Below are 23,922 nucleotides of genomic sequence, written 5' to 3' on the forward strand. Positions count from 1 at the left end.
AATGCTTAACTACGTGACTGTGCTTCTCTAAGAAATTGACACACTTAGCCCTGTGCACTTGTGGCCTGAAAGAGGCAAATTCTTTTGCAACTTGCTGAGATATAGCAGAGTTCAAGAAAAAGGAGAAAGCAACAGGGTGTCATGGAGGTAACCCCTTACATCAGGACCAGACATTACAAGACCTAGTTCAAGTTTTGGCATTCTATAATAGCATATTAGTTGTTTGATCATGTTCCTGTCAAAAGCTAATGCAAATCTTATTTAGAATGGAACTTATTATTATTTAAATCAATAAATATTAATAATTCATTAAGGCAAACATTTTTTTTGCTTTAGCTTCCATTAACCCTGCAATGAAGAATATCTTACTGATGAGAATTCTGACAATTAAGGGGACCATCTCCCTTAGTAGAACTGGGGAGTGTTAGTAAACAGAGCTGAGGACATGTTAATTCTATTGCACTTTGTAGAAAACTTGCCATACTTGGTTCTCTGAAAAACCTGGGCCAGTCTCTCTCTCTTTCATTTGCCAAGAATTTTGGCTCAAATTTGTGAACCCTTGATCTAATGAAAACCCTAAAATAAAAATGTAAAACTTGCTAAGATTTCTCCTTTCTCCTTTCTCTCTTCTTCATCTCTGCACATTGTATGTCCAGATACAATTTGTCATTTCAGCTAAGACCAGATGCATAATAAAGTGAATTTATGTTGAGTTGTTTGCCTGACTCAAGTAGTTGCATATTTCTCAGCACTCTGAATGTCCCCATGGATGCTTTGCATTTGTATGTCCTTCCTGAGCAGCAGAGGCAGGTGTTGGTAAAATTGAGTTAAAATAACCAAAGTGATCCCTGGTAGGGTAAGAAGGAGCATAATGTAATAATCCTGAAAGGACCATCTCCCTTAGTGTAAAGGTGCTATCTCATGCAGCCCTGTCATTGTATTGGCAGAAAGGTTTGTGAGCATATTGTCCACAGATGGATGATATTAGCAGTGGCTATAATCCCTTGGCCAGGGCTTCTGAACCAGAACTGTGTTAGACTCATCTGTAGAAAATGCTGAGGAAATGCTGCTATATACATGTCTCACTCTTTTGCTGCTAGTATCTTCCAAATTGGCAATTGCATAAGCATATTTCTTTCTTTAGAAAAAGTAAAAAGTCATTTGGGTCCATCCTAAGCTATTCTCTCTAGAAAAGAAGATGGAAGGAAGAAATATTTCCAAGCCTGATTCCAATCTCCTAAAATCTGAATCTGGGTGTTTTCCTGACCTTGGCCTCTCAGGTGCTCAATTCTGCCTTTCAGAATCCCACCCATTTATGATTTTGGAGTCAGCTTTCATCATGGTATGCAAAAGAAAGGCTACAGCAAGAGGGCAAATTTGATGTGAATGTCTTGGTGGGCTTCTTGGAAGATAATGCAATTGCATGTTGAGCAAGTGGAGAATCCAAATAAAGAGAAGCAGCGTGATGTAGCAGAAAGCTGCTGGGATGGGGGCCAGAAAATAGGTTCAGTCTAAGTCACAAGGCCTTTTGTATGGATTAAATGACATTACGTATGCTCCATGTGCAGTTGCAGACACATAACAGATGCTTAATCTTTCCCTTTCTTGGTCCTGACTCTTCCATGAACTAATTGTTGGACAAATCAGTACCACTCTCAGTAACCTCATGTCTAGTGCAAGAAGAGTTGAGAATGAAAAGAGTGCATACTTAGGCAGTGTTGCCAAGCACTGTGCTAGTTTGTTGTAACAAATTATTTCATTTAATCCTCATAGTAACACTTGTGTTAGATATTATCATCCTGAGACAGATAAGACATTCAAGGCTCTGAGAATTTTAACAATTTGCCCAAGGTCATGAAAATTTTAAATGGTAGAGTTTGATTTATGGACTCCAATGACAACTGGACATAATGCTTCTCCCAATTTTCCTCATGGAAGAGGAACATGAAATTACTCTACATATTCTGTTTTATCTTTAAAATTCACATGGATTTATTTGCATTCTGTCCTATTATGTATGTGTGATTGTTTTAACATGAAATAAATGCCTTGGAGTTGTGTTTATTCTCTGCTTCCCTATGTTCCCTTCACAGCGTTAGCTCCTAGATACATGCACGTCCAGAGATGTGGAAATAGCAGACTATAGAAGGTCATGTCTATAGTCTTCTCTAATTTTGATGATTTACAGATTTAACTGATTGCCCTGGTTATCAGGCAATTAGAATTATATAAACAGTTGTCAGTGTTACTTAGAAATGCAATGCTGTAATAATCCAAGGATATTTGGTCAAAGTGTTGGTAACAGGACAGTCTTCCCAGGCTGATGCAAAGGACAAGCTACCTCTCCTGAGTAAGTGTATCTCATGTAGTCAACTGCCATAGGTCCAGGCAACCCATCTGAGATGTGGATTGCTTTGAAGAAAGGGAATGTGGCATTTCCCTGCTTCCAAAGACCACAGCACCTTTCAGGTTGTCCTCTAGTAGAGCTGTAGCTCTTGCCCATTCAGTAAACCCTTTTCCCTTACCCTTTCAGTTCCAACCAATCTCTATTTAGTTGCCTAATCCCGCTCAGACCGTTGTAATACGTCCTTCATTAACACCTTTCCAATTACTTTTTTGAGTTAGCCACCTATTTCCTACTGAGATTCTAAATTTTCCTCTTTCTTTGGCTCCGCCCCAATAATCCAATACATACTGGACATGTTACCATAGTTTCATAGTTATCTCAACTCCAAAACAGAACTCATCACAAACCTGTTCCTCCCAATGCGTGGCCTGACTCGGTGATTCTATCAAGCACCACACCAGACACCTGAGTGTCATCCTAGCACTCTTCATCTTACTCACTTCATTTAGCCAGCTGCTAATTTATATCAATTCTCCTTAATAATGTTTCCTAAAATCACCACTTCTTCACCATCTGCACAGTTTCTGCTCTCATTATTTGTCAAATAGATTGCCTCTTAATGGATCCATCTGCCCCTAGCTTGCCTTCCCCATCCTTTTCCACAGGATGGAAATCATATTTTCCAAAAACCTGTCTACTGCAATCATATTTTACAAAAACCTGTTTATATCAATTCACTCTTAAAACAACTTGCTGCCTCCTTATCACCTTAAAGATAAAATCTAAATCTTTAGCAAAGAATACAAAGCCTTTCTTTCTTTTTATTTAGTAAACTTCTTAGTCACTTTGACACTTCCTCATAAGAACACTACCCTTGAAAACTACCAAAACTCTCACATTTATCACAGATGATCGAAACTCACATTTGTGCATTTTTACATACTGTTTCCTGTGTCAAGAATACCCTGTGCCTAGTAGTCCCTCAAGTCCTACTTCCAGCATCACCTTCTCTAGGAAACTTTCCCAGGCAACCACAACACCCACGACTGGTTTGGGTGTGTCTTAAGGGTTACAGTGGCCCCTATTCTTCAGGTGATAGCATGTCCCAGGGCAAGGTGTTCTGTTCTGCTGGATGAAATAACACCGTTTCTGACCTGTCCTATGTCAAGTGAACACCATGAGCTCTATGCTTGCTCTTCTTAAGATACTGCCTAGGCCTGGAATGAGCCTGGGACTCAACTGTGGGCTGTTTTGGAGAGAAATGTCAGAGCCAAGTCGCATGAGACAAGTTGTGTTGGAATGGCTGATGGATCTTGGAATAAAAGAAGGTTTTGAATGTCGGGTCTTCTGTTGACCAGTTTCATAGCTTTTAAGAAAAGTCCAGAGAATGTTATACCAATGAACAGCTTGCTTAATAGTTATGCAGAGGCCTCAAGTTACAGAGGGCAGTTTGAAGAAATGGTATAAGTGAAACTGGCTCTGAATTTTGCCTTTGAGTCAGAACTAAGATTGAAGTATTTATTAGTCAGGCCAGTCTCACCTATCACGCAGAAGTGCTCTTTTTCAGTTGTGAACTATTATTGCTGAAGTAGATGTAATTTAAAGCTTCTACCCATACTATAAAGTTCAATGATTTTTATACTAAAATTAACCAGAAGGATAATATATAAATATATTAGGGAAATATAGTATTTTTCAATCTTTAATTTGCAAACCCCTTTCATAAGTATGTAATTTCACAACATCTCTCTTAGAATTAAAAAAACCCATAATTTTTAGGTAGTAAATGATGAGTAATTTTATATTAAATAATTTATTTTTTAATATGTTTTATTGATTATGCTATTACAGTTGTCCCATTCCCCCCTTCATTCCCCTCTACCCTGCACACCCTCTCCCACCCACACTCCCCCACTTTAGTTCATGTTCATGTGTCCTAAGTTCTTTAGCTTCTACATTTCCCATAATATTCTTGCCCTCCCCGTCTATTTTCTACCTACCATCTATGCTATTTATTCTCTGTACCTTTACCCCTCCACCCCCACTCCCCTCTTGCTAACCCTCCGTGTGATCTCCATTTCTGTGGTTCTCATCCTATTCTAGTTGTTCGCTTAGTTTCTTTTGGTTTTTGTTTTAGCTATAATTATTTAGCTGTTTAGCTAAATGACAGCTGTTTGCTGTCATTTTACTCTACATGTTTTTTATCTTCTTTTTTTTAGATGAGTCCCTTTGACATTTCATAAAATAAGGGCTTGGTGATGATGAACTCCTTTAACTTGACCTTATCTGAAAAGCACTTTATCTGCCCTTCCATGTTAAATGAAAGCTTTGCTGGATAGAGCAATCTTGGATGTGGGTCCTTGCCTTTCACTTGGAATACTTCTTTCCAGCTCCTTCTTGCCTGTAAGGCCTCTTTTGAGAAATCAGCTCACAGTCTGATGGGAATTCCTTTGTAGGTTACTGTCTCCTTGTCTCTTGTTGCTTCTAGGATTCTCTCCTTCATTTTTATCTTGGCTAATGTAATTATGATGTGCCTTGGTGTGTTCCTCCTTGGGTCCAACTTCTTTGGGACTTTCTGAGCTTCCTGATCTTTATACATTATGTAAGATTACATATTACATAATAGAATTTGCTCTTGGCATCATTAATTGACATGGGAATAGCTCTAGCCTAGACTTCTTATGTGAGCTCTAAACTCTAACACCCAAACATCTTCCCCAGCAAACATCCCAAATTCAACATGTCCTGATTCTCCCTCCAAAATCTGCCCCAACTATAGCCTTTCTAACTCAATTAGGAGCAATTTCATCCTCGCCCAAATAACTTGGAGTCATTCTCAACTCCTCTTTCTTTAACAGCTCACATGCAGTCCATCAGCAAATCTCAATGAGTCGATCTTACAAATATACATGTAAATTATGACCACTTCTCATGACCTCCACTGCCACTGACGTGCTCTGTAAGTTACTATCATTTTCTTGTCTCTTAAGTGCAGTACCTTCTTCCTAGTTTTCTTGCTTCTAACAATTTATTCCAGGACTTTCAGACTCTTAAAATAAATCAGATAATGTTTTGCTCAAAATGCTCAGAGTAAAAGCCAACTTCCACATAATGGCTCAGAAGACTCCATATGAGTTGTCTCTGGGCTTACTGATATCAGGTCTTCCTATCCTACTCCAGGATCAGTCTCCTGGAGCCACACTAGACTTGTTGCAGTTCCTAACATTTCCAGGCTTACTCCTTCCTCAGGGCCCTTGCACTTACTATTTACTCTGCTTGACAAATGCTTTCCACAGATAATTTCATGATTTGTTTCTGTACCTCCTTTAAGTCTTTGCTCACATATATCTAGAAGATACTTCCTGATAAGCTTATTTAAAATTACTCCCCTTTCCTGAATTTCTGTCTCCTTACTGGCTTTATTTTTCTCCACACCACTTTCTTATATACACTAGATCTTGTTTTTAAATTTTGTTTGTTGTCTCTTCTGCCAGCACACACATATTCACACACATAATAAAAAGTAAGGTCCATGCAAACAATAATTTCTGTTTTGTTCCTTGCTCAACCCCCAGAATCTAGAAAAGTGTCCTGGAATGTGGCAGACATTCATAATTTCTTGTTTAAATGAATTATATATAAGGACATTTTTCCATCTTTTTCATTAATCAAAAAGCTTCTTAAAATGTACTCAAATTCTATTTGGAAAGAAAATCCTGTTTTGATAACAGAGTAAGACTTGACATTATTTTATGTTTGGTTTAGAGATCGAGTGTAATTTAAAGGTAGGGTTGAAATAGCACCACATATTATGCAAAAATCTTGCTTCATGATCTGATATTAGGAAGTATATTTGGAGTTTAAAAATCAAATTGCATATATTTATAATGTTCTTGATTTGTTTCTAAATTAAACCTGACATCTTTATGTTTAAACCAATATTGAGCTAAAAAAAACAGTTAAAAGCAACTCAGTGCTTAATAATTGTGTTTAACAATCCAAATGAAAGTATCAGAAACTTTCATTTGTCATTCTTATCAGCTGCTCAACCCCTCATAACCTTTCTCAGTATCAGTGACTTGCTAACACTCAAGTTAAATTTTTCTGACAAAATGAGTGAGACTCCTGGTGCCTTTAGACTTTCCTCACCTCCCAACATGGGAGAATTGTGAAACTTTTCACAAGACTGCCTCGCTGGTCCTCTCCATTCTTCTCCAGGTGTTCATTATTGGGGTTTGACACAGGCCCATGAGGTCCTGTAAGCCTCAGATGGATGGGCCCACCCCATGTCTTCACCAGCTTACTTTAGAATATTCAAGGTGAGGCTACCAGCTTTTTCGTTTGAATTCCGTGAAGCTGCACCTGGCCTACCTTTGGGTGGATCAGTCCTGTCACCCTCTTCTAAACTCCTGCCCCACAGCCCTGGTTGATTTCTGTGAAAATGGCAGTAAACAGGTTCGGTAAACAGGAACTGGACCCTCGCAAATGGGTCAGGAGTTGTGTGGGCAAGAGGGAGGGATAAGAACCGTGGGAGAACTGAGAAAGAATTTTTTTTCTCTAAGTTTTTGTGTTAAAAAAATTATAATAGACAATGGAAACAACAACAAAAAGACTTTTGAAGAAATGACAAATGGAGGGAGTACAGCAGCAGAAAAAACGAACCTTCCGCAAACTCACCTACCTCAATGAGGACCTTGATAAGCTGGAGTACCAGTTCCAGGAGCAGAGCAGCTGATGCAGCCCTGAGGAGCCTAAATCCTGGCCTGAGGAGGGCACTGCCCTCTCTGCTGAAGCACCTGCACAAGGCCAAGGAGGAGTGTGGCCCCTAGAGAAGTCTCAGGTGGGCAAGGAGGTGGGGAAGGAGCCCTGTGGTACGTGTTCATCTTGCGGGACTTGGTGGGCATCTGCAATTGCAAGACCTTAAGCCAGGTGGAAATCAGCCAGAAACAATCAGTCTTTAGCTGGGGGAGTTCTCCATGGTTTACAAGAACATGAAGCAAGTCCTTGGCAAGGGGACCACCCACTCCTACTACTATATACACCCTACACCTCCCAACTTCAAGTAGCCTGCTCAGCTGATAAAGGCACAGACTTTGAGGGAAAAGAAGGGGAAGAAGGAGGTTGTCTAGATCTCTCTAGAAGGGTCTTGGGCAACATGTATTAAAATACTTCTTTTTAAATTATTCATAGTAGCTAAAGATGTGGAAACAAGTTAAATGTTCATCAGTGGATGAATGGATAAATATAAGGTGGTGTATACATATTACATGGTGTATGAATAAATTGGATTGTTATTTAGCCTTAAAAGAGAAGGAATTCCTGTCATATACAACAAACTGGATATTTATATACCATGATGAAAATAACCTGAAAAATATTTAGGTTTATGCTTTTAAGGGTTATTTTAAAATCTTTTTAAATTTATTCATATTCTGTCATTATTGGTATGAATTTTCTACTTATTTTTGTTTTCATTTGATAATTTTACCTGTCTAGGATAATACTCATTTAATATATACTTTCAAATTCATTAGTATAAAGTGTTACCTAGTGTTTTCTATATGCATATCCTCTATGTGTAGCTATGACTCCTTTTTTATTACTAGTTAATTGTGGTTTCTCTCCTTTTCTCAATTATGTTTACCGAACCTCAATGAATGTCAATGTACTGGTCTTTTCAAATTAAAAGACAGGTTTTAATAATCATTTTGAAGTTTTTGTTGGATATTTGTTTTCTTGTATTAAGTTTGACTTAATATTTATTTATATTTTCTTATTTATTTTATTTATTTTTAAATATATTCATTTGAATATTTAATTTATTTTCAATCTTTTTTAAAATATATGCATTTAGAGTAAAATATTTTCTTTGGACTACTTTTTGGCTGTTATGCAGATTTTAATAGTCAAGGTACTCACTGATGCTCATTTTTAAGTAAGTTGTGATTTTAGGTAAGTTTTCTTTTTCATCCCAGAAAAACACTTAAAGAAACATCCCAAACAGGTTTATTTTGTGTGTGTGTCTGTATGATTTCAAAAATTGCATGTTTTTAAGCCAGTGAATGTAGCCTATATGATTTTTTTGAAATTTATTATTAAGATTTCCTTTGCCATCAAATCCAAAGTTAATGTTTTTGAATGATTCATAAATGATGAAAATAATATCTATTATCTGTTTAAACCTTTAAATATGCTTGATTGTTCTTGGTGTTTACATTACTAGTATTTTATTTCATTTTAGTCTGCTCTTGGAATACAGTTCACTGACTACTCAACATTGACAATGAACGCTGATATCTCACATAATGTTCCATTTGAGGCTGTTGGATTTAAGGGAACCATCCAACATATATGATGAAAATAAAAAGAAAAGAAAGAAGCAAAAACCCTTAACTGATCCCTGAGAATAAAGTAAATGTGCTGATAGAATTCTGAGAAGTCAGGAAATAGGGAGCAAGTAAACAATAAAACTAATCAGGACCTCCCGCAGTCCAGTGAAATGACTCTTAGTGATGCTATAACTGTATCAATTCATATGTTATGCTCTAGAAGCCTTTGGGGATCATTAGCAATTAATTTTTAACACTAAAATAAAAAGTATGTATAAATTATAAATGTTCCATAAAACTACTCTGAGAAGACTACTCATTAAAGAAAGGAAATGAAAAAGAGAAGAGAAAAAAAAAAGGGAAAGAAAGAGAAAAAGGAAGGGAAAGGAAAAAAGGAAGGGAAGGGAAAGAGAAAGGAAAGGGAAGGGAAGGGAAAGACAAAGGGAAGGGGAGGGAAAAGGGAAGGGAAAAGAAGGGAAGGGCCGGACTGTGGAGGGCCGGACTGAGGAGGCTCAATGGGTTGGGTGTTATCCTACAAACTGAAAGCCCACTGGTTTGGTATGGGCTTCCTGGTCAGGGCACATGCTTGGGTTGACACTGTGAGCCAAGTTCCTGGTGGGGACATGTGAGAAGTAACTGATCTGTTTCTCCCACACATTGATGTTTCTCTCCCCCTCTTTCTTCTTCCCTTCTACTCTCTAAAAATAAATAAATAAAATATTAAACAAAAAGATTTTCAGAGTTAATGAACATTTTCCTGTTTAAAGTCTGGCAAGTTCTGAGGTGAAGGCAGCCATGTAACTCAGAATTATGTTTTGAAAACTTTTAAAACTCTAAAAACTTTTATGAAACACCTATTAATTTTTAGCAGTTCAGAAAAGCCAACTTATTATATTATGTAATTTTCATAAATATATCATTTATATAATTTATTATATAAGATTTATCCTGTTACAGAAATATAGTTATGAGAAACTTTATTTTATGTCAATGATTAAAAATATGACCTATAAATAAATAAGCCAAATGTGCCTGATATATACAATGCATAATTAGCCTATTTAAATAAATATTCATATAGGTCACATACAAAAAAAGACTTACATGTCCTGGCAAAAATAAATGTCTTTATTCTGGAGTAAAAACAAATTAAAAATATTTATCCTTGTTGAGGTTAAGCTAAATTTTTCTGTAAACACTTTTGGTTTAGGATTCTAAGAGTGTCTGGAGAAACTGATTACAGAGGTTTTCTTCATAGAATTTAACTATTAAAATAATTTTGTTAAAATAATAAACACCCCTGACCAGTGCGACCCAGTTGGTTGGGCATCATCTCACAAACCAAAAGGTTGCCTGTTCAATTCCCAGCCAGGGCGCATGCCTGGGTTGCTTATCAATGTTTCTCACTCACTTTGATGTTTGTCTCCCTCTCTTTCTCCCTCTCTTCCCCTCTCTCTTAAAAAATAAGTAAATAAACAGGCTAAAATGTAGTAAGTGATTCCAAATTTTGAAATAGTTTGATAAAAATCTGTACTACTCTACTTTTGTTTAGGAGATAGTTTCATTAATATAACTCTATCTATTTATCTATCTATCTAGTTTGCTAGGTACCCTAAAAAGGTAAATGTTTGAGAATTGGTTGCATGTTAAAATTTATTCACATACAGTATAACCAAGGAAAACTGGCCAGCATAGATTACAAAAGAAGAAAAGCATTCTTTCTGTGGTGTTTAAGGTTGGTTTTCTAAGTCTTTCTAGATAGATAGTTCCAAGGTTGCATATGAGTTCTAATATTGATAGGCTTCCCCCCAGATGGTGTATGCTTTAAGTTGGACAAGAATTTGTTACAGCCCCACAAGTAATATTGGACATAACATATCTAAGCTGCCTGCTGAATATTAACAGTGTATGCTACCACTAATAATAGATCTATTCTATTGAGCATATACTAATCTACTAATACACTAATCTATTAAGCATTTATCAGGTACCAGGAATGATAGCAGTGAAAGAAATCTCATGGGTTATTGTCATTCACTTCTGCATTTAAAGAAAGAGGAATTGAGTTATGGAGAAGTCAATTTATCCAAGGTCATGTGGCACAGGATAATAGATCCTGACTTTTAATTCAATGCCATTTCTATTGTATTAGCTGTTTTTGACTGACCTTCCATAATTCTATGGAGTCTCCCAAGACTTTTTTGATCTTTAGAAGATAATTTTCTTACGTGGTACAGATACCTCACCTCCAACCTCAAGTTTATATGAACAGATACCCATTTGTATTACTTCAGAATAAAGATGCTAAAGCAGGAAATTCTGACAATGCACAAAAAATGGTTTCTTTTTTTAAGATCAAACAGTTTTGTATAAACTTCCATACATATTATGAGAATATATGTGTATATTGTAAGTTAATAAATAATACAATGTAAGGAGACAGAAAAGCTATACAGGGCCTGGCAGAAGTAACACCTGCTTGAGTGTGGTTGGTAGGGTAATAATATGGGTATAATAATTTATAGTTTTAATTTGAACATTTTACCTAAAATGTCATATGGTATGCTTGAGTGTGGTATTGTTATGTTACAGAATTATATGCTTATGATTTTGTAATAAAAAGGGATGTTATTTGTGCTGGACCCTGTATTTTAAAATCTACTATGTCTTTCTCTTCCACACATTAAATATCTAGCCCATATTTTGCTTTTAGGTTTTAACTAATTTGTGTACAATAGTGTAAGTTTATTTAAGTTTTTTTGCTTAAGATCAAAGTAAAAAGTGATTTGTCAAGTAAAAGTTTACTGAAAAAATTATGTGGATATGCCCACACATGTACACAGAAACACATGTACACACAGAAAAGCATTGTATAGATAGACTCAAAAGTGAAATATCTACATAGATGTGTGTATATTTATATACACATATATCTACACACACAAATCTATATTATTTTTGTGATACTACCTCTATCAACACAGATGATTGTGGAACTATATACAATAATTTGTACTTATATTTCCAGACACACACACACACACACAAACTATTTTGCCTACATATTTCCTTGTTTTTTTTTTTTAAGTATTTATGTCTTGAAAGGTGTTTGTAGATATCTTTGGGTACAGCATCTCCGGTTGATTTGTGATTGGGTTTATATTTTGGTTTTAATCTACTGTCCACAGGCAAGTACTTTGTAAACTCCATAATTCAAATGTGTGGATCATTCAGAGTTTAACATTTAGAATATGGCTCCTTGGGTGTTAGAAAACACTATTAACACAACATTCTAATCATTTCAGGGGAAGAATCTTAAAGTCATGTCATAGTTTCTTTTTTAATATTTTTCAAAAAGTAACTGACTTCACAAACACCAACTATAACATGATTTAGACAACTGAGAAACAGGCAAATGTACTTTAAAATGCTAAAGTAAAACACATTTATACAAGTACAAAGCGAAACAATGCTGATAAAAATGTTAAACTTTATGAAAAAATCATTTGCAATTCACATCAAAATAATTTAACATTCTCTATTGTTTTAATAGTACAAGCTGCAACAACAGAAAAAGAACAGATACACGCACACAATTTTAAAACCAAATCAGTTATAAGTGCAAAAAGTAAGTACAAGCACTTGTAGCCCACACAAATCTTTTAGGATTGGCACCATCTTCCTAAAACATCTATATTCTATATAGATTTCTAATTACAACACCACCAGCAGCTGCCATTGAAATCTAGAAATACACACAATATACATAGTATATTTGTTCACATTGGGAAGATCAGTGAAATTCAGCTGACTATTTATACATGCCTCATTCTTCAACAGATAGTAGAGAATCTCCCAGGCCTTAGACCCTCCCTAAAGTAAATTCTAATTAATCTTTATGCTTTTCACTGATCTGTATTTTTTCACAGTATAAAATTGTAAATGGTTACTATAGGGATTCTGACAGCTTGAGGGTTATTAATAAGCTGTGGCTAAATGTGAACTCAGATAATACCTTTGAAGTCTCCAAAACACGTACATTTTGCTGGGAGACTAGCATAGGAAATGTATTTTTCTTAGTAAGTGTTTTTAATTCCTGGTTTGGAAGTCACAGAACTGCAGCAGAGCCATTATACAATTCATTTACAGTCAGAAATAGCTCCTAGTCCTTTTGATCGTTTGCTGGTAACAGCAGTAGCTTGGGAAAGACTGTTACTAACAAGGCTTAGTGCATTTGGGGGTTTGCTTTTTTCCTTTGCTTCGGTAAAATTTCATCTGGTTCTCCTTTCCATAGTCCCTTTCTTTATCTTCCCCACTCCTAATCTAGACAGACGGTTCTTCCCAATCCAGATACGCTCTTCTCAGGCTGACCCCACTCCTCTCCCCAAATTGAAGGATGGGTGGACTGATTAGATAGTCCATATTACTTGATCAAACCAGGTCTTCTTTTTTTCATTCTGGAACCAAACTGTCCTTTCGGATCACTTTTCTGACCTGAAAATGAACTTTAGCATTTCACTGTACTTTCTCCTTCCTTTTGGTCCCAACTGAATTATCACTGGGCACCAGGAACAGATTGTTTTCAAGGAAATTCAATGAAAATAGATACCCAAATGAATTGTGAAGTTCATATCCTAGTTCTAGAATGAGTATTCCGTTCTCTTTGTATTGAAGATTTATTACTGGGAACCTGGTATGAAAACTGGCAAAAAAGAGAGCATCATTCCAAAATGAAAGATCTCAAGAATGCATTACTACTAATAATAATAATATGTATTATACAATGTACAGAATGAAGTGGCAAAGGGTATAGAAATACAGAGAAAAATACATTTTGTTCTCCTCTAATTGGATTATTTTTTTACAGTTGATTGCAATTTCATATGGAATTGTAATATGGTAATTTCTTGTGTTAAATATTATTTTGTGATACATTTTCTCATAAATTAGTGTACTTTTAAAAGAAATCTGTCACTAAAAAATTAAAAAGTAATTTGATTATGAAGAAAGTTCAAAAAATGTTCTTCTCTTGGTCAGTACAGTGAAACTTAATTGTACTTGAGAATAAAGTGGAATTCAACGTAAGGGTTTTATGAAACAAATTTTAAAACTCGGATAGCAAAGCATATTTAGAAAGATTTCAATGCCTAAGAAATCAAGATAGTAATCCTCAGGTGAATGCCACCTTTTTGATGAGGATCCAGGGATAATAATACTTCAAAATATTTACATTTGTTTTTCAAGTAGAGGCAGACATTTGCTTTCAGTGAAACCATAACACTTAATTATATTCATTCTGTTTCAAGAGTCTCATTATCATATTTGGGATCAGGGCACTCAGATGATGTTATTTCAAATCTGTCATGGAAGGTTTTAATTCTTAAATTTATGTTTTATTAAATTAGTGTTAGTTTTTAATATCTTATATTGGCAGATTTGATTTAAAATTTAATATTAAAACAGGTACCAGAAAAGGGAAATCCAGCAATATATTTATTATAGTTTTTAAAAGTGAAGGATGATAAATTATGCCAATGGATATATTTCCATTTCTCAATGTCTTTTTTAAGGAGATGTAAAGTAAAAAAAACACATACAAAAAAAGGGTATTGAGCAAAAAGTAAAAGGTTTCACGTATTTTTCTCTCTGCTAAATATATACTTCAGCCTCACAGAAAATCTTTCTCATAAGGCTATCTTTAGTATAAGGCTGGGTCAACTGAACTTTAAATTTATAGGACACCTCCTCCTTTTATTACTATCCTTATTTAAAAATCAAAAACATTTGGCACCCGAGGATAGCTGTAATGGGAGGAAGAGAGAGACGACAGCGGATGCAGGTCTTGAGCTGTGAAGTCTGTCTACATGAGCCTATCAAAGTGTGTGTGTTTCTATTATAACTTCAAATCTCTTTTCTGCAGTCTTTAAAAAGTGACAGTGTGAAGTGCACAAAATCATATTAATAATTATTTTAAAAAGGAAAATATTAATAATTGCTTTGCCTCTTTTTGGAATGGCTAAGAAGGATTGTATACTTTATATTCATTAAGGTTCCTCTGTTTTGGTATTCTGTATTGCTTTGAAAAATCTACATTTGTCATAGTTCATAGCTGCCCTGTTTCAGCAGCCAAGATAAGTTAAAATCACTGCTCACTGGCATGGCTAAATCTCTGCTAATCCAACTTGACACAGTTTAAGATTTCCAGTGTATTGAGACTGTGTTAATTTTTTGAATAACAGTCCCTCCGATCGTGTCAATGTCTTCATTGGGTCTATGGACCATTCTTCCAGTGGTGGGACTTGGAAAGAACAGAGGAGCTTTTTGTGCATCAGGTTCTCAAAAGAAAGTAGTGAAGAAGCCCAAATGCATGTTAATATTTTAGCTGGCAATGCTAACGGAACAGCGTTCATAAGGAGGAGTGGCCACATTTCATGAAAGAGATAGCCGAGCTGGAGCTTAAGAATTATTATTATAAAGAGAATTTCCAGCTACACAACGCACCCCAATGAGGGAATTACAAAACAGTATTCCAGAAAATATTTTTTGCTACTCCAGTATTGATTGGCAACATGGTGAAATAGTCAAGAAATCTTCCACTGGTTTTCTTGGTTAATGGAAGTGAACTGAAATAACTAGGTGGAATTCCAGTCACAGGCTTTTGGAAGAGGATTTCACAAACAAATTGGAGAGGAAAGTAAGTCTCTGGTTAAAAGTCCTACAGACATCAGCACATCTTTCTTCTAGTCGTGTGTAGGCCTCCAACAAACTCACTATGCCTCAGTAAATACCGGGCCCGAGCCCAAGGTACAACTTTTCAAAGTCTTTAAAAGAAAGAAGAAAGAAGGAAAGAAAAAAGAGATAGGTTGATGTTTTGGTCCCAGATTTTGAGTTTGTTAGAAAATGTACATTCATGTTTGGTGAATCAAAGAATCTTCTGGGAAAAGAACTAAAGTAAACAAATGGAACTTTTTACAGTTGCTTATTAACTATGCCTTTTCCCCCTCCATTACACTGTTTCACACTCATTGCGTCCCTAGAGCAAAGCACTTGGTATGTAACTGTTTCAACAGACTCCTGTTAGCCCTCAAAAAATAGCAGTGTTTCTTAAAAGCCCATGTTTTCTAAGGCCACTAGAAGAAAATCTGCCAAAAGATTTGTAGTTGGTGTCTTCATCGGCTGATGTTAAGTAGCACTATTAATCTCATGGTTCAATTCGGCATCTTCCACCTCAGATCTTAACCAGGCGACTACGCTTGTCACTGCGTGAACACCAGCGGTCTTGGCTCCATTGGGGAACCCTGCGTGGTTTCCAAAGACATTCACAAAGACGAGGAGCTCTGAGTGTAATCTCTTATAATCAGTGTGTCATATTTGGGAGACGATGGGATACAGAGGGCTGACTCGGACACTGGTGAGTTGGGGGTTGTACTCCCCGAATCCACTGAGTCTCTGAAGGGGGACGGCGGGGTGAGAGCCACCAACTCCTCCAGGTCCGGCTTGCCTGTAGAAGCCTCGGGCTCAGTCACTGGGGTCTCCAGGGCAGCGCCCCCAGGCGGCGGGGCCACCGTGGCGGCAGGCTGCGCGCCCGCAGTGACCTCAATGGCAGGCAGAGGCTGAATTTCAGCGAACGTGGTCATGGTGGTGGGCAGCTGGATCTCTTTGGGGATCAGGTAGGACGAGCAGAGCGGAGGGCCCACGCTGGACCCGGGAGACGGGGTGGACAACATCATGGAGTTGAGCTCGCTGATGTTGGCGGTGAAGCGGGTCACCACGCTGCTGATCTGCTCCATCAGCGAGCCCTGCGAGGAGCTGCTTCGCGCTGCCGGCTCTGAGTGCAGCGAGGGCACATCGTCCTCCGTGCGGCTGGCAGAGCCAGCGAGGTGGCTCAGCGTGCTGATGGGCGATGGCGAGCGCGGGCGCGCTGACACGGGGAGTTGCTCCTCGGTCTCCGCCACATCGTACAGCGCCTTGGGGCTGGCGTCTGGGGGCTCGGGGCCCCCAGGGCCCGAGGCTGCACAGCTGGCACCTCCCGTGACCCCCGCGCTGGCACCCGCGCTGCCGGCGCCCTGGCTGCGGCTTTCAGTGCTCTTGGGGAAGGGCTTGATGACAGCCGTTTGGTTGGGATTCTCCTTCTTGTTGATGTGGATGGACAGCCGCTGCCACAGGTGCTGTCCCCGGCCGCCCCTCTCGTTCTGGGCCCACGTGACGGATTTTCCATTGGAGCTGGGGAGAAAGGGGAGAAGAAAGGTGACTTAGCGTGGTCCCCTGCGGGCTTCCCCTATGGCGGGTGGTTATGGGGCTTAGATTGGGACGGACTCTCCTTGTTCTTTCAGGACATAGGGCATCAAAAGGACACCAGTCAAAGAGATCCTGGAAGTGTCATTTGCTTGTTTTGCTTTGCATTAAAGTCTGCTTTCTTGTATCTAGCCTTCTGTTTATCATTTCCACGAAAGTGGTCAAAGGGGATATTAGTAAGGATGAAGAAGTATTTATGGGGATTCTGTAGTAGCTCTGAGCCCACCCAGGAGTGCAACAGCTGGTTATACTGCAAACATAGAAGAGAAGGCTGGCTGTGTGCAGAAGAGCCTGCTACGGGCAAGGGCATCCTAGAGCTGGCAGCCTTTGAAAGGAAACAGGAGAACTAGGACCTCAAATCACCAACCCAGTTAGAGAGAAGGGGTAAGAGTCAAGGTTTACCAGGAAGTACCCAATGCTTCCAGTTCAGTTTTTATTCTGCAGGCCAATAGCTGGTGTACTTAACTAGGGATTTCTGTATGAATTCCTGACTTTGAAAATGGTTTCACTCAATCTGGCTTATCTGCTGGAAAATACAAATTCAGTGAACACATACAGGAATACCTAATTAAGTAGAACTTTTTAACTTCACAGAAATTTTCCTCACAAATTTATTTCAGGCTTAAAACTTGAAAAAATTCTCTGAGGGGGCATGCAGTATATTGCCTTTGACACCTGGCATGTCACTTTCTATAGGGTCTTGAATATTGTCTGACTGGCCTGATTTCTTAGGGCCTTTATCCCTCCTTCTTTCCCTAAGCAGTTCTTTTTGGCTCCACCCTGGGGTTGAAAGCTGCTCTGATGACAGTGCTATTGGTGCCTCAGCGCCTGAGTGAAAAAAGTGACACAACAGCCTCTGAAGCTACTTATGGCCTGGGTTGTGGCAGGACCTTCAGGGATGGTATATGAAGAGATCCCAGTGTGGCTTCTCTCACAAACGGATCTGAGACCTCTGTAACAAGGGGTCTGTTATGTCCAGACAGCTCTGTTCTATGTGCCGTGACCAAGAGATAGCCTTGGGCAGTCTGTAGACTAATGGCCACCCAATTTTTAGCATCTCGACAAGTGGTTATTAAACTTAATTGTGCATAAGACTCATGGAGGGCATTTGTCAAATATCCTAGGCAGGATCCCAGGGGATTCTGATTGCTTGGATTGGGTTCTAAGAATCTATATGTTTTACAAGTACTGAGTACCCTGCTCTCCAAAAAGATTCTGCAGGGGATGTTTCACAAACTGAGAAACTCGAACAGGAAGCTATCCTTTTTCTCTGGGTTCCCATTGCTCCCTTGGCCTCTTAGAAGCCAACCTAGAAGACTGGCCTACCTTTGCCAGGCAGTGGACTAAATTCTTTCTGGAGTCCACCTGCCTGAGGGCTGCCAAAGTAACTGCCAGATCCACTCTGCCTGAGACACCAACCCTGTTGATAACAGATCACTGGTTCTGCAGTCCCTATAACAACATGCATCCTGCCTCTTTCCCACACTGCTCCTATCTATCCCTTTGCACTTTGTGGTCTTCCTTCCTCTGTTCCTTCCTTTGAACTCTCATTCCATTTAACCTAACCAGTACATTGCAAGCTGGTGGCCTTCAGGATTCTGGAATGTGAGATATCCCCCACCCACAGCTCTCTCCCTGCAAAGGATTGATAGATTATTTCCAGGTTGCTATGCAGCCTCAGTAGCAGAAAGGGAACTGCCTACCTCTTAACTTTTGTTTCTAGGAAAGATTCATAGTTTGTTTTGCATTTTGCATTAATCTGACCTGCCACTTTTTATGTTTTTAGTGCATTACTTTTCTGCTTCCGACATGTCCACTAACTCCTGGAACATGGCACAGAATAAATGGGCCAGATTATTTATGGGATTTGATTAGATGGATGGTTGCCAGCAAACCCCTTTCTCTCCTACCAGCAGGATGAAGAGCAAACATGTCAAGAGGGACAATTAGTCTTTTAGGTCTCTGAGGCCACTTTAATACAAAGCATGGACTTCAAATGAAAAGCATAACTAGATTTATCCTCCAAGTTTTACCCTAGGGAAGTTCTTGTTTCCAGACCAGAAAGATTTTGATGGAATGTAACTTTGGGTGTTAACAGTGACAGCCTTTGGTATCACGTAGCCATGCCCAAAGACATGATGGCAGATTGGAAGACCTTTGGATGAACATATGAGAAGAAAACTATGCTAGCCAACCAATCTGCACAAAACACTGATCTCTTTCCTGCCATACCTTTGCTCACAGTGCCCACAGTCATGTGGGAGAGAGAGCACCAGACAATTAAAGTAACAAGGGAAATAGACACTGGAGACACCAGAGAAACTGAGTCCAAATCTGAGCACTTCACTTCATTTCTTGGGTAATAAAAGATTTTTTTTTCTATTAAGTAAATGGAAACTCTAAGGGAAAAAAAAACAACTTATGACATTAATTTGTTTATTAGTAGAATAGAGTTTCCAAGAAGACAGGGACCTTATCTATCTTATTCATTGGTACCACAAGTAGGTCTTAATAAGCATCCAGATGGATGAAAAGGATTCTTAGATTGTGTTGAATCCTTTTGTGCTAGAAAGGATTCAAGTCCTAGAAAGTGTAATGGACAAAGGATCATAAAATCTGGGTTCTAAATCTGGATCAGCCACCCTGTACACTTGGAAAATAATAATCTCTTTAAGCCTTGGTGAAAAACAAACAGTATTTCATTTGATGAAGATCATTGTGAGGATGTAGGTGAAAGGGGGTCTGGTAAGGAGACGGTAGCTATGGATTAGTTTTTGCATTCCCAAGTACTACATTTCAGGAAATACATACAGTATACTCAGTTACATTTTGAGCTCTTGTTTGAGAAACAGAGAATTCAGTGCAAGGTAGAAATATGTGGTAAAGCTATAACATATGTCTGGTTTTTCTCCTTAATCTGACCAACTGTAACAAAAATTGGAGTTCCCTAGAGTTTGATCTGTGGCTTCTTTCTCACCCTTGGGTGATGCCACCTGCACCACTAAATTCCACATTTTACTTTGTCCTGAAATGCTCTTTCATTTCATTGTTCTCTGTTCTCTCTGCCTTTTCCTTCCTTTTTGCTTTGGCTCATTTTAAAAAAAATTGATTTTACCTTAATGGCCTTTTCTTGAAGAATGCTTTCCTTGACCCTACCCCTGACTAAACTGGGTTCTCATAGTCCCTGCATGAGGTGATAACTCTTTGCTGTATGTGCATCTCATTGCTGAATGAAGAGTTATGAAGGCACAGCCAGAGGGTGCTTTGTTGTCCGTTAATATCCATAGTACCTTTGGCTACAACAGTAGGTTGAGTGGATAAATGCATTTCATTTAAAATATATTCATACTGACTTGTTTTTCTGTTAGAATTAAGGTTTAATCGATTAAACCTTAATATCAATTATTTTTGTCCTATGGGTCAATTTTTATATATATAACTCACTGTACTGAATAGTACTCAGTGTATACATACAAAAGATTTCTTTAGCTAAATATGAAAACACAAATCTTGAAGTCTACCATGAAAATCTCAAAGGAAGTATTTATTCCTTTTTTGTAATTCATATATATCTGTTTTAGTGAAACTTCTCAGTGGTGATAGCTTACTGGGGCAGTTTGGGCAGAGGACCTGGAATGAGTCCAAGATCTGGCCCTGAGTGACACTGGGCAAATCACTTAACATACTTAAGCCTCTCTGCTTATTGGTTAAAAAAAGAGAGAGAGAGAAAGGGAAGAAGAAGGAGAAATAAACCTGCCCTGCTGACCTTACATTTTTGGGAGGAACCTAAGGGTAATACACATGAGGGTACTTTATTAAACAAAGCACCTCTGCAAGAGATGTTTTATTTATCACCATCAGACCTTACATTCAGCCATACAATATTATTTATTATTACTTAGGCTGATAATTTTTTTAAAGCAGCAGGATTATACATTTGTCCTAGGAGCCTGAGGTAAGAAAATGCAAAAGCAAATTTTCCTTTTCTATCTGGAGCACTTCACCTTACCCGCTGAGTATTTTGGATATTAGAATACAAGGAGGAAGAAAGAGGAATGGAGGAGAGATGGAACCAATAGCTTGCTACATCTGGGAAGGAGGGCAAAGTGGCCAAAGCAACAACAAAAACAAACACCAAAAAACTTTCTTGCTCTTTCCAGGCACCAATTAACTATGTTGCCAAATATACTATGTAACAAATCTATTGTTTTATAATACATAAAAGTTTGTTCTTTGTTCCTGAAAAAAAAAGCAGCATTTCAATGTTATTTGAGGGCTGGGTTTGTTGTTTGTTTATTTTTTGTTTACATTTTGGGTCTGCTAAAATCTTATATATTTGTTCTCACAAGTATATTCAGTCTTCTTTTCTATGTGGGACACAAATAATTTATTCACTTCAAGCCATCTCTGAATGTCAGCTCAATGACCTTTCCCATTTCTCCATTCATCTGCCAAAACCTGCAGAAATTAGAGCATTCTGCCAGGGCACACCACACCATCATCAGGAAGCAAATGTTAATGCGGAGAGTCTGACCATCAGAAATGTCTATAGAATTTAGAATTTTTGCATTCATTTTAAATGGATTTTGAATAATCTGTGCGCTTCCGCTCCCACCCACCCCCAGAACTTGTTTTGGGGTTTATTGATAGCATAGAAACAATTAAAATTCTCAGAGTATTTCATTGAATAGAAAAAAATAACTAAACCCTTACTTTCTCTTTTGTTACATAGCTTATTAGTACTTTCATAAGTTACACAGTTTCAGGGCATCAGAATACTCATATATGTCCTCTGAAAATTAACAATTTTTTTATGAAAAAGTTATCTTAATTACCAAATCTCTCTTGTTTGTGATTTTGGACAGAAGGGTAGGCAGGAGAGAGACATAGTATGATTCTGAGTTTTCTAATACAAAAAGTATTGTCTTTTTAAAAAACTTGTTAATTAGCAAATATGGCTTTGGAATGACATCAGAAAATACTAGGTCAATAAGAGAATTTCATGAGTTAGGAATAGTATAAGCAGAAAATTTGCAATTGCAGTTCCATTTTCAGCTCATTTGTTAAACTTTTTATCAATACATTTTCCTTTCAGTAATTTGCTTTGAATTACAAAATATGGAAATACAGTTTTTAAAAGATGCTGAGTAATTTGAAATTGTTGGTATTCAGATATTCTAAATTAGGTGGAAAATTTCTTTCTGAGCTTTAAACCCTGATGTCTTAATTTCAACAACTACACTGAGAAATACACCATAATATATAAGAATGTGACAGAATCATTTATATAAATTTCCCAGTTAACAGCATAAATGGATGTAAATAGACAAAAACAACTTAAATGGCCATGATGATGTATGCATCAGAGATGTATGCATGTATGCAGAAAAAACACTGCCGTAAATGGAAATGAAGTCAAGGACCAAATTGCCTAGTACAGATACAATAACAAAGCAATAGAGCTTTGTATTTGCATACTGCCTTACAAAGCACTTTTAGGATCATTCTGCTCCTCCAACGCCAAAAGGATCAACATCTTTATCCCAGTTTCAAATACGAGAGTACTGAAGCTCAGTGAGATTAGATATTTGCCCAAGGTTACACAGAAAATGGCCAAGTGGGACTAATACCATATCACAATTTCCAATTCCATTTTCCATGACAGAACACTGTCTATATTTGCTCTTTGAAGCTCTCCTTATTCCATGGAAGAGAAGTCTCAGGTGCTACCTGGTGGTAATACACATTTTTAAGTAGAAAAGTTAGCCATTTGATTTATATTCACTATTATCCTATGTTGATGTACTGCTTAATCACATACTTTGCACTCTGAAGAACGAACCCTATATATCTCTCTTTGGTTGTTAACTCAGAAGCACAGCTTGACTGAGCACCTACATTTGTCAAGGATAATGAATGGATGCCTTGATGATGAAGGCACAGGAAGCTGACAACCACATACATTAATATTACGTGGCAATTTTCAGCCTTTTTTTTTGGTGCTGTTATCCAATAAAAGACAATTGTCCTATATGTGGCACACTTAATTCCTACCCTGATAGTTCTAACTTTCTCATTTTCTCTCTGACTTAACTTGGAATGCCAGTTAATGAAAAATAATTGCAAACATAACCTTCAACTAATATTGGTAGCAGAAGATATGTGATACCTTTGCCAATGATTTTATTCTGCAATGCTTATTGATATTGTAACTGAGAAATATTGAGATAAGAGATCACCGTCAAAGAGGATAAAGTTGAATTCAAGAGAGAAGATACACACAGAAGGCTAACAATATGAGTTACTCAGGGTAGTTTGATAGAAAGAGGCTTTTTTTTCTTCTTAGGGCCTTGAAATAAAGTCAATGGGTGGGTGGTAGAGTGCTGTGGGTGAGGAGAGTGAGGGATGGTGGAGCATGAGAACAAGGACTGACTTCACTGAGTTTCTAAAGGGTGAAGCTCACAAGAAATTCAAAACTTCACAAGAGGAAGAAACCATTTCCAGAAGGAGGAAAGTGGTGGCCAGTGAATACTGTGGGCCCATAGCAGGCAGATTGTATCTATGTCTTGAATAATTAGAAGATTATAGCCAAGTACAAAAAGAGTGCTTGACATTGGCCTCCAGGAAGAATACCAATGACAGAAGTTCAGGAATCTACAAGGAATTTTCCAAACATAAGCAGTAGTACAGTTTGACTGTGTGGGATGAAGAAGTTAAGGCATTGGAAGATAGAGTTTGGATTTTTTTGTCCAGTATGAAAATTCTTCCTGGCCACCCCTGACCTATATAGATTTTTTTCTTTTGCTTTTTGAATAACTCAGTAATTAACTTTGGGGTTTGTGGGTTTTTTTTTTCAGCTGGTAGCAAACATATATTAAAGAAAGAAGGGATCCTGGCCCAAACCCCAGCAACCTAGCTAGATCATTTCAGATTAGATAGAAACAATTAAAC

The 23,922-nt window shown here is 37.8% G+C and overlaps 1 protein-coding gene across 3 annotated transcripts in view; it reads right to left on the bottom strand.

Moving 5' to 3' along the window:
• Window positions 1-12,196: 12,196 nt before the first annotated feature.
• Window positions 12,197-23,922, bottom strand: part of GRM5 (glutamate metabotropic receptor 5) — a 475,017-nt gene continuing 463,291 nt past the window's right edge. For all 3 annotated transcript variants that reach the window (XM_045818291.1, XM_045818292.1, XM_045818290.1), the window contains one exon: window positions 12,197-16,899. In XM_045818291.1, the coding sequence (XP_045674247.1) occupies window positions 15,996-16,899 (904 nt within the window). In that variant the 3' untranslated portion in view covers window positions 12,197-15,995. The remainder of the gene's footprint in view (window positions 16,900-23,922) is intronic.

Source organism: Phyllostomus hastatus, unplaced genomic scaffold (assembly GCF_019186645.2).
Source record: "Phyllostomus hastatus isolate PE091 unplaced genomic scaffold, TTU_PhHast_1.1 phas_scaffold_317, whole genome shotgun sequence".
Taxonomy (NCBI): domain Eukaryota; kingdom Metazoa; phylum Chordata; class Mammalia; order Chiroptera; family Phyllostomidae; genus Phyllostomus; species Phyllostomus hastatus.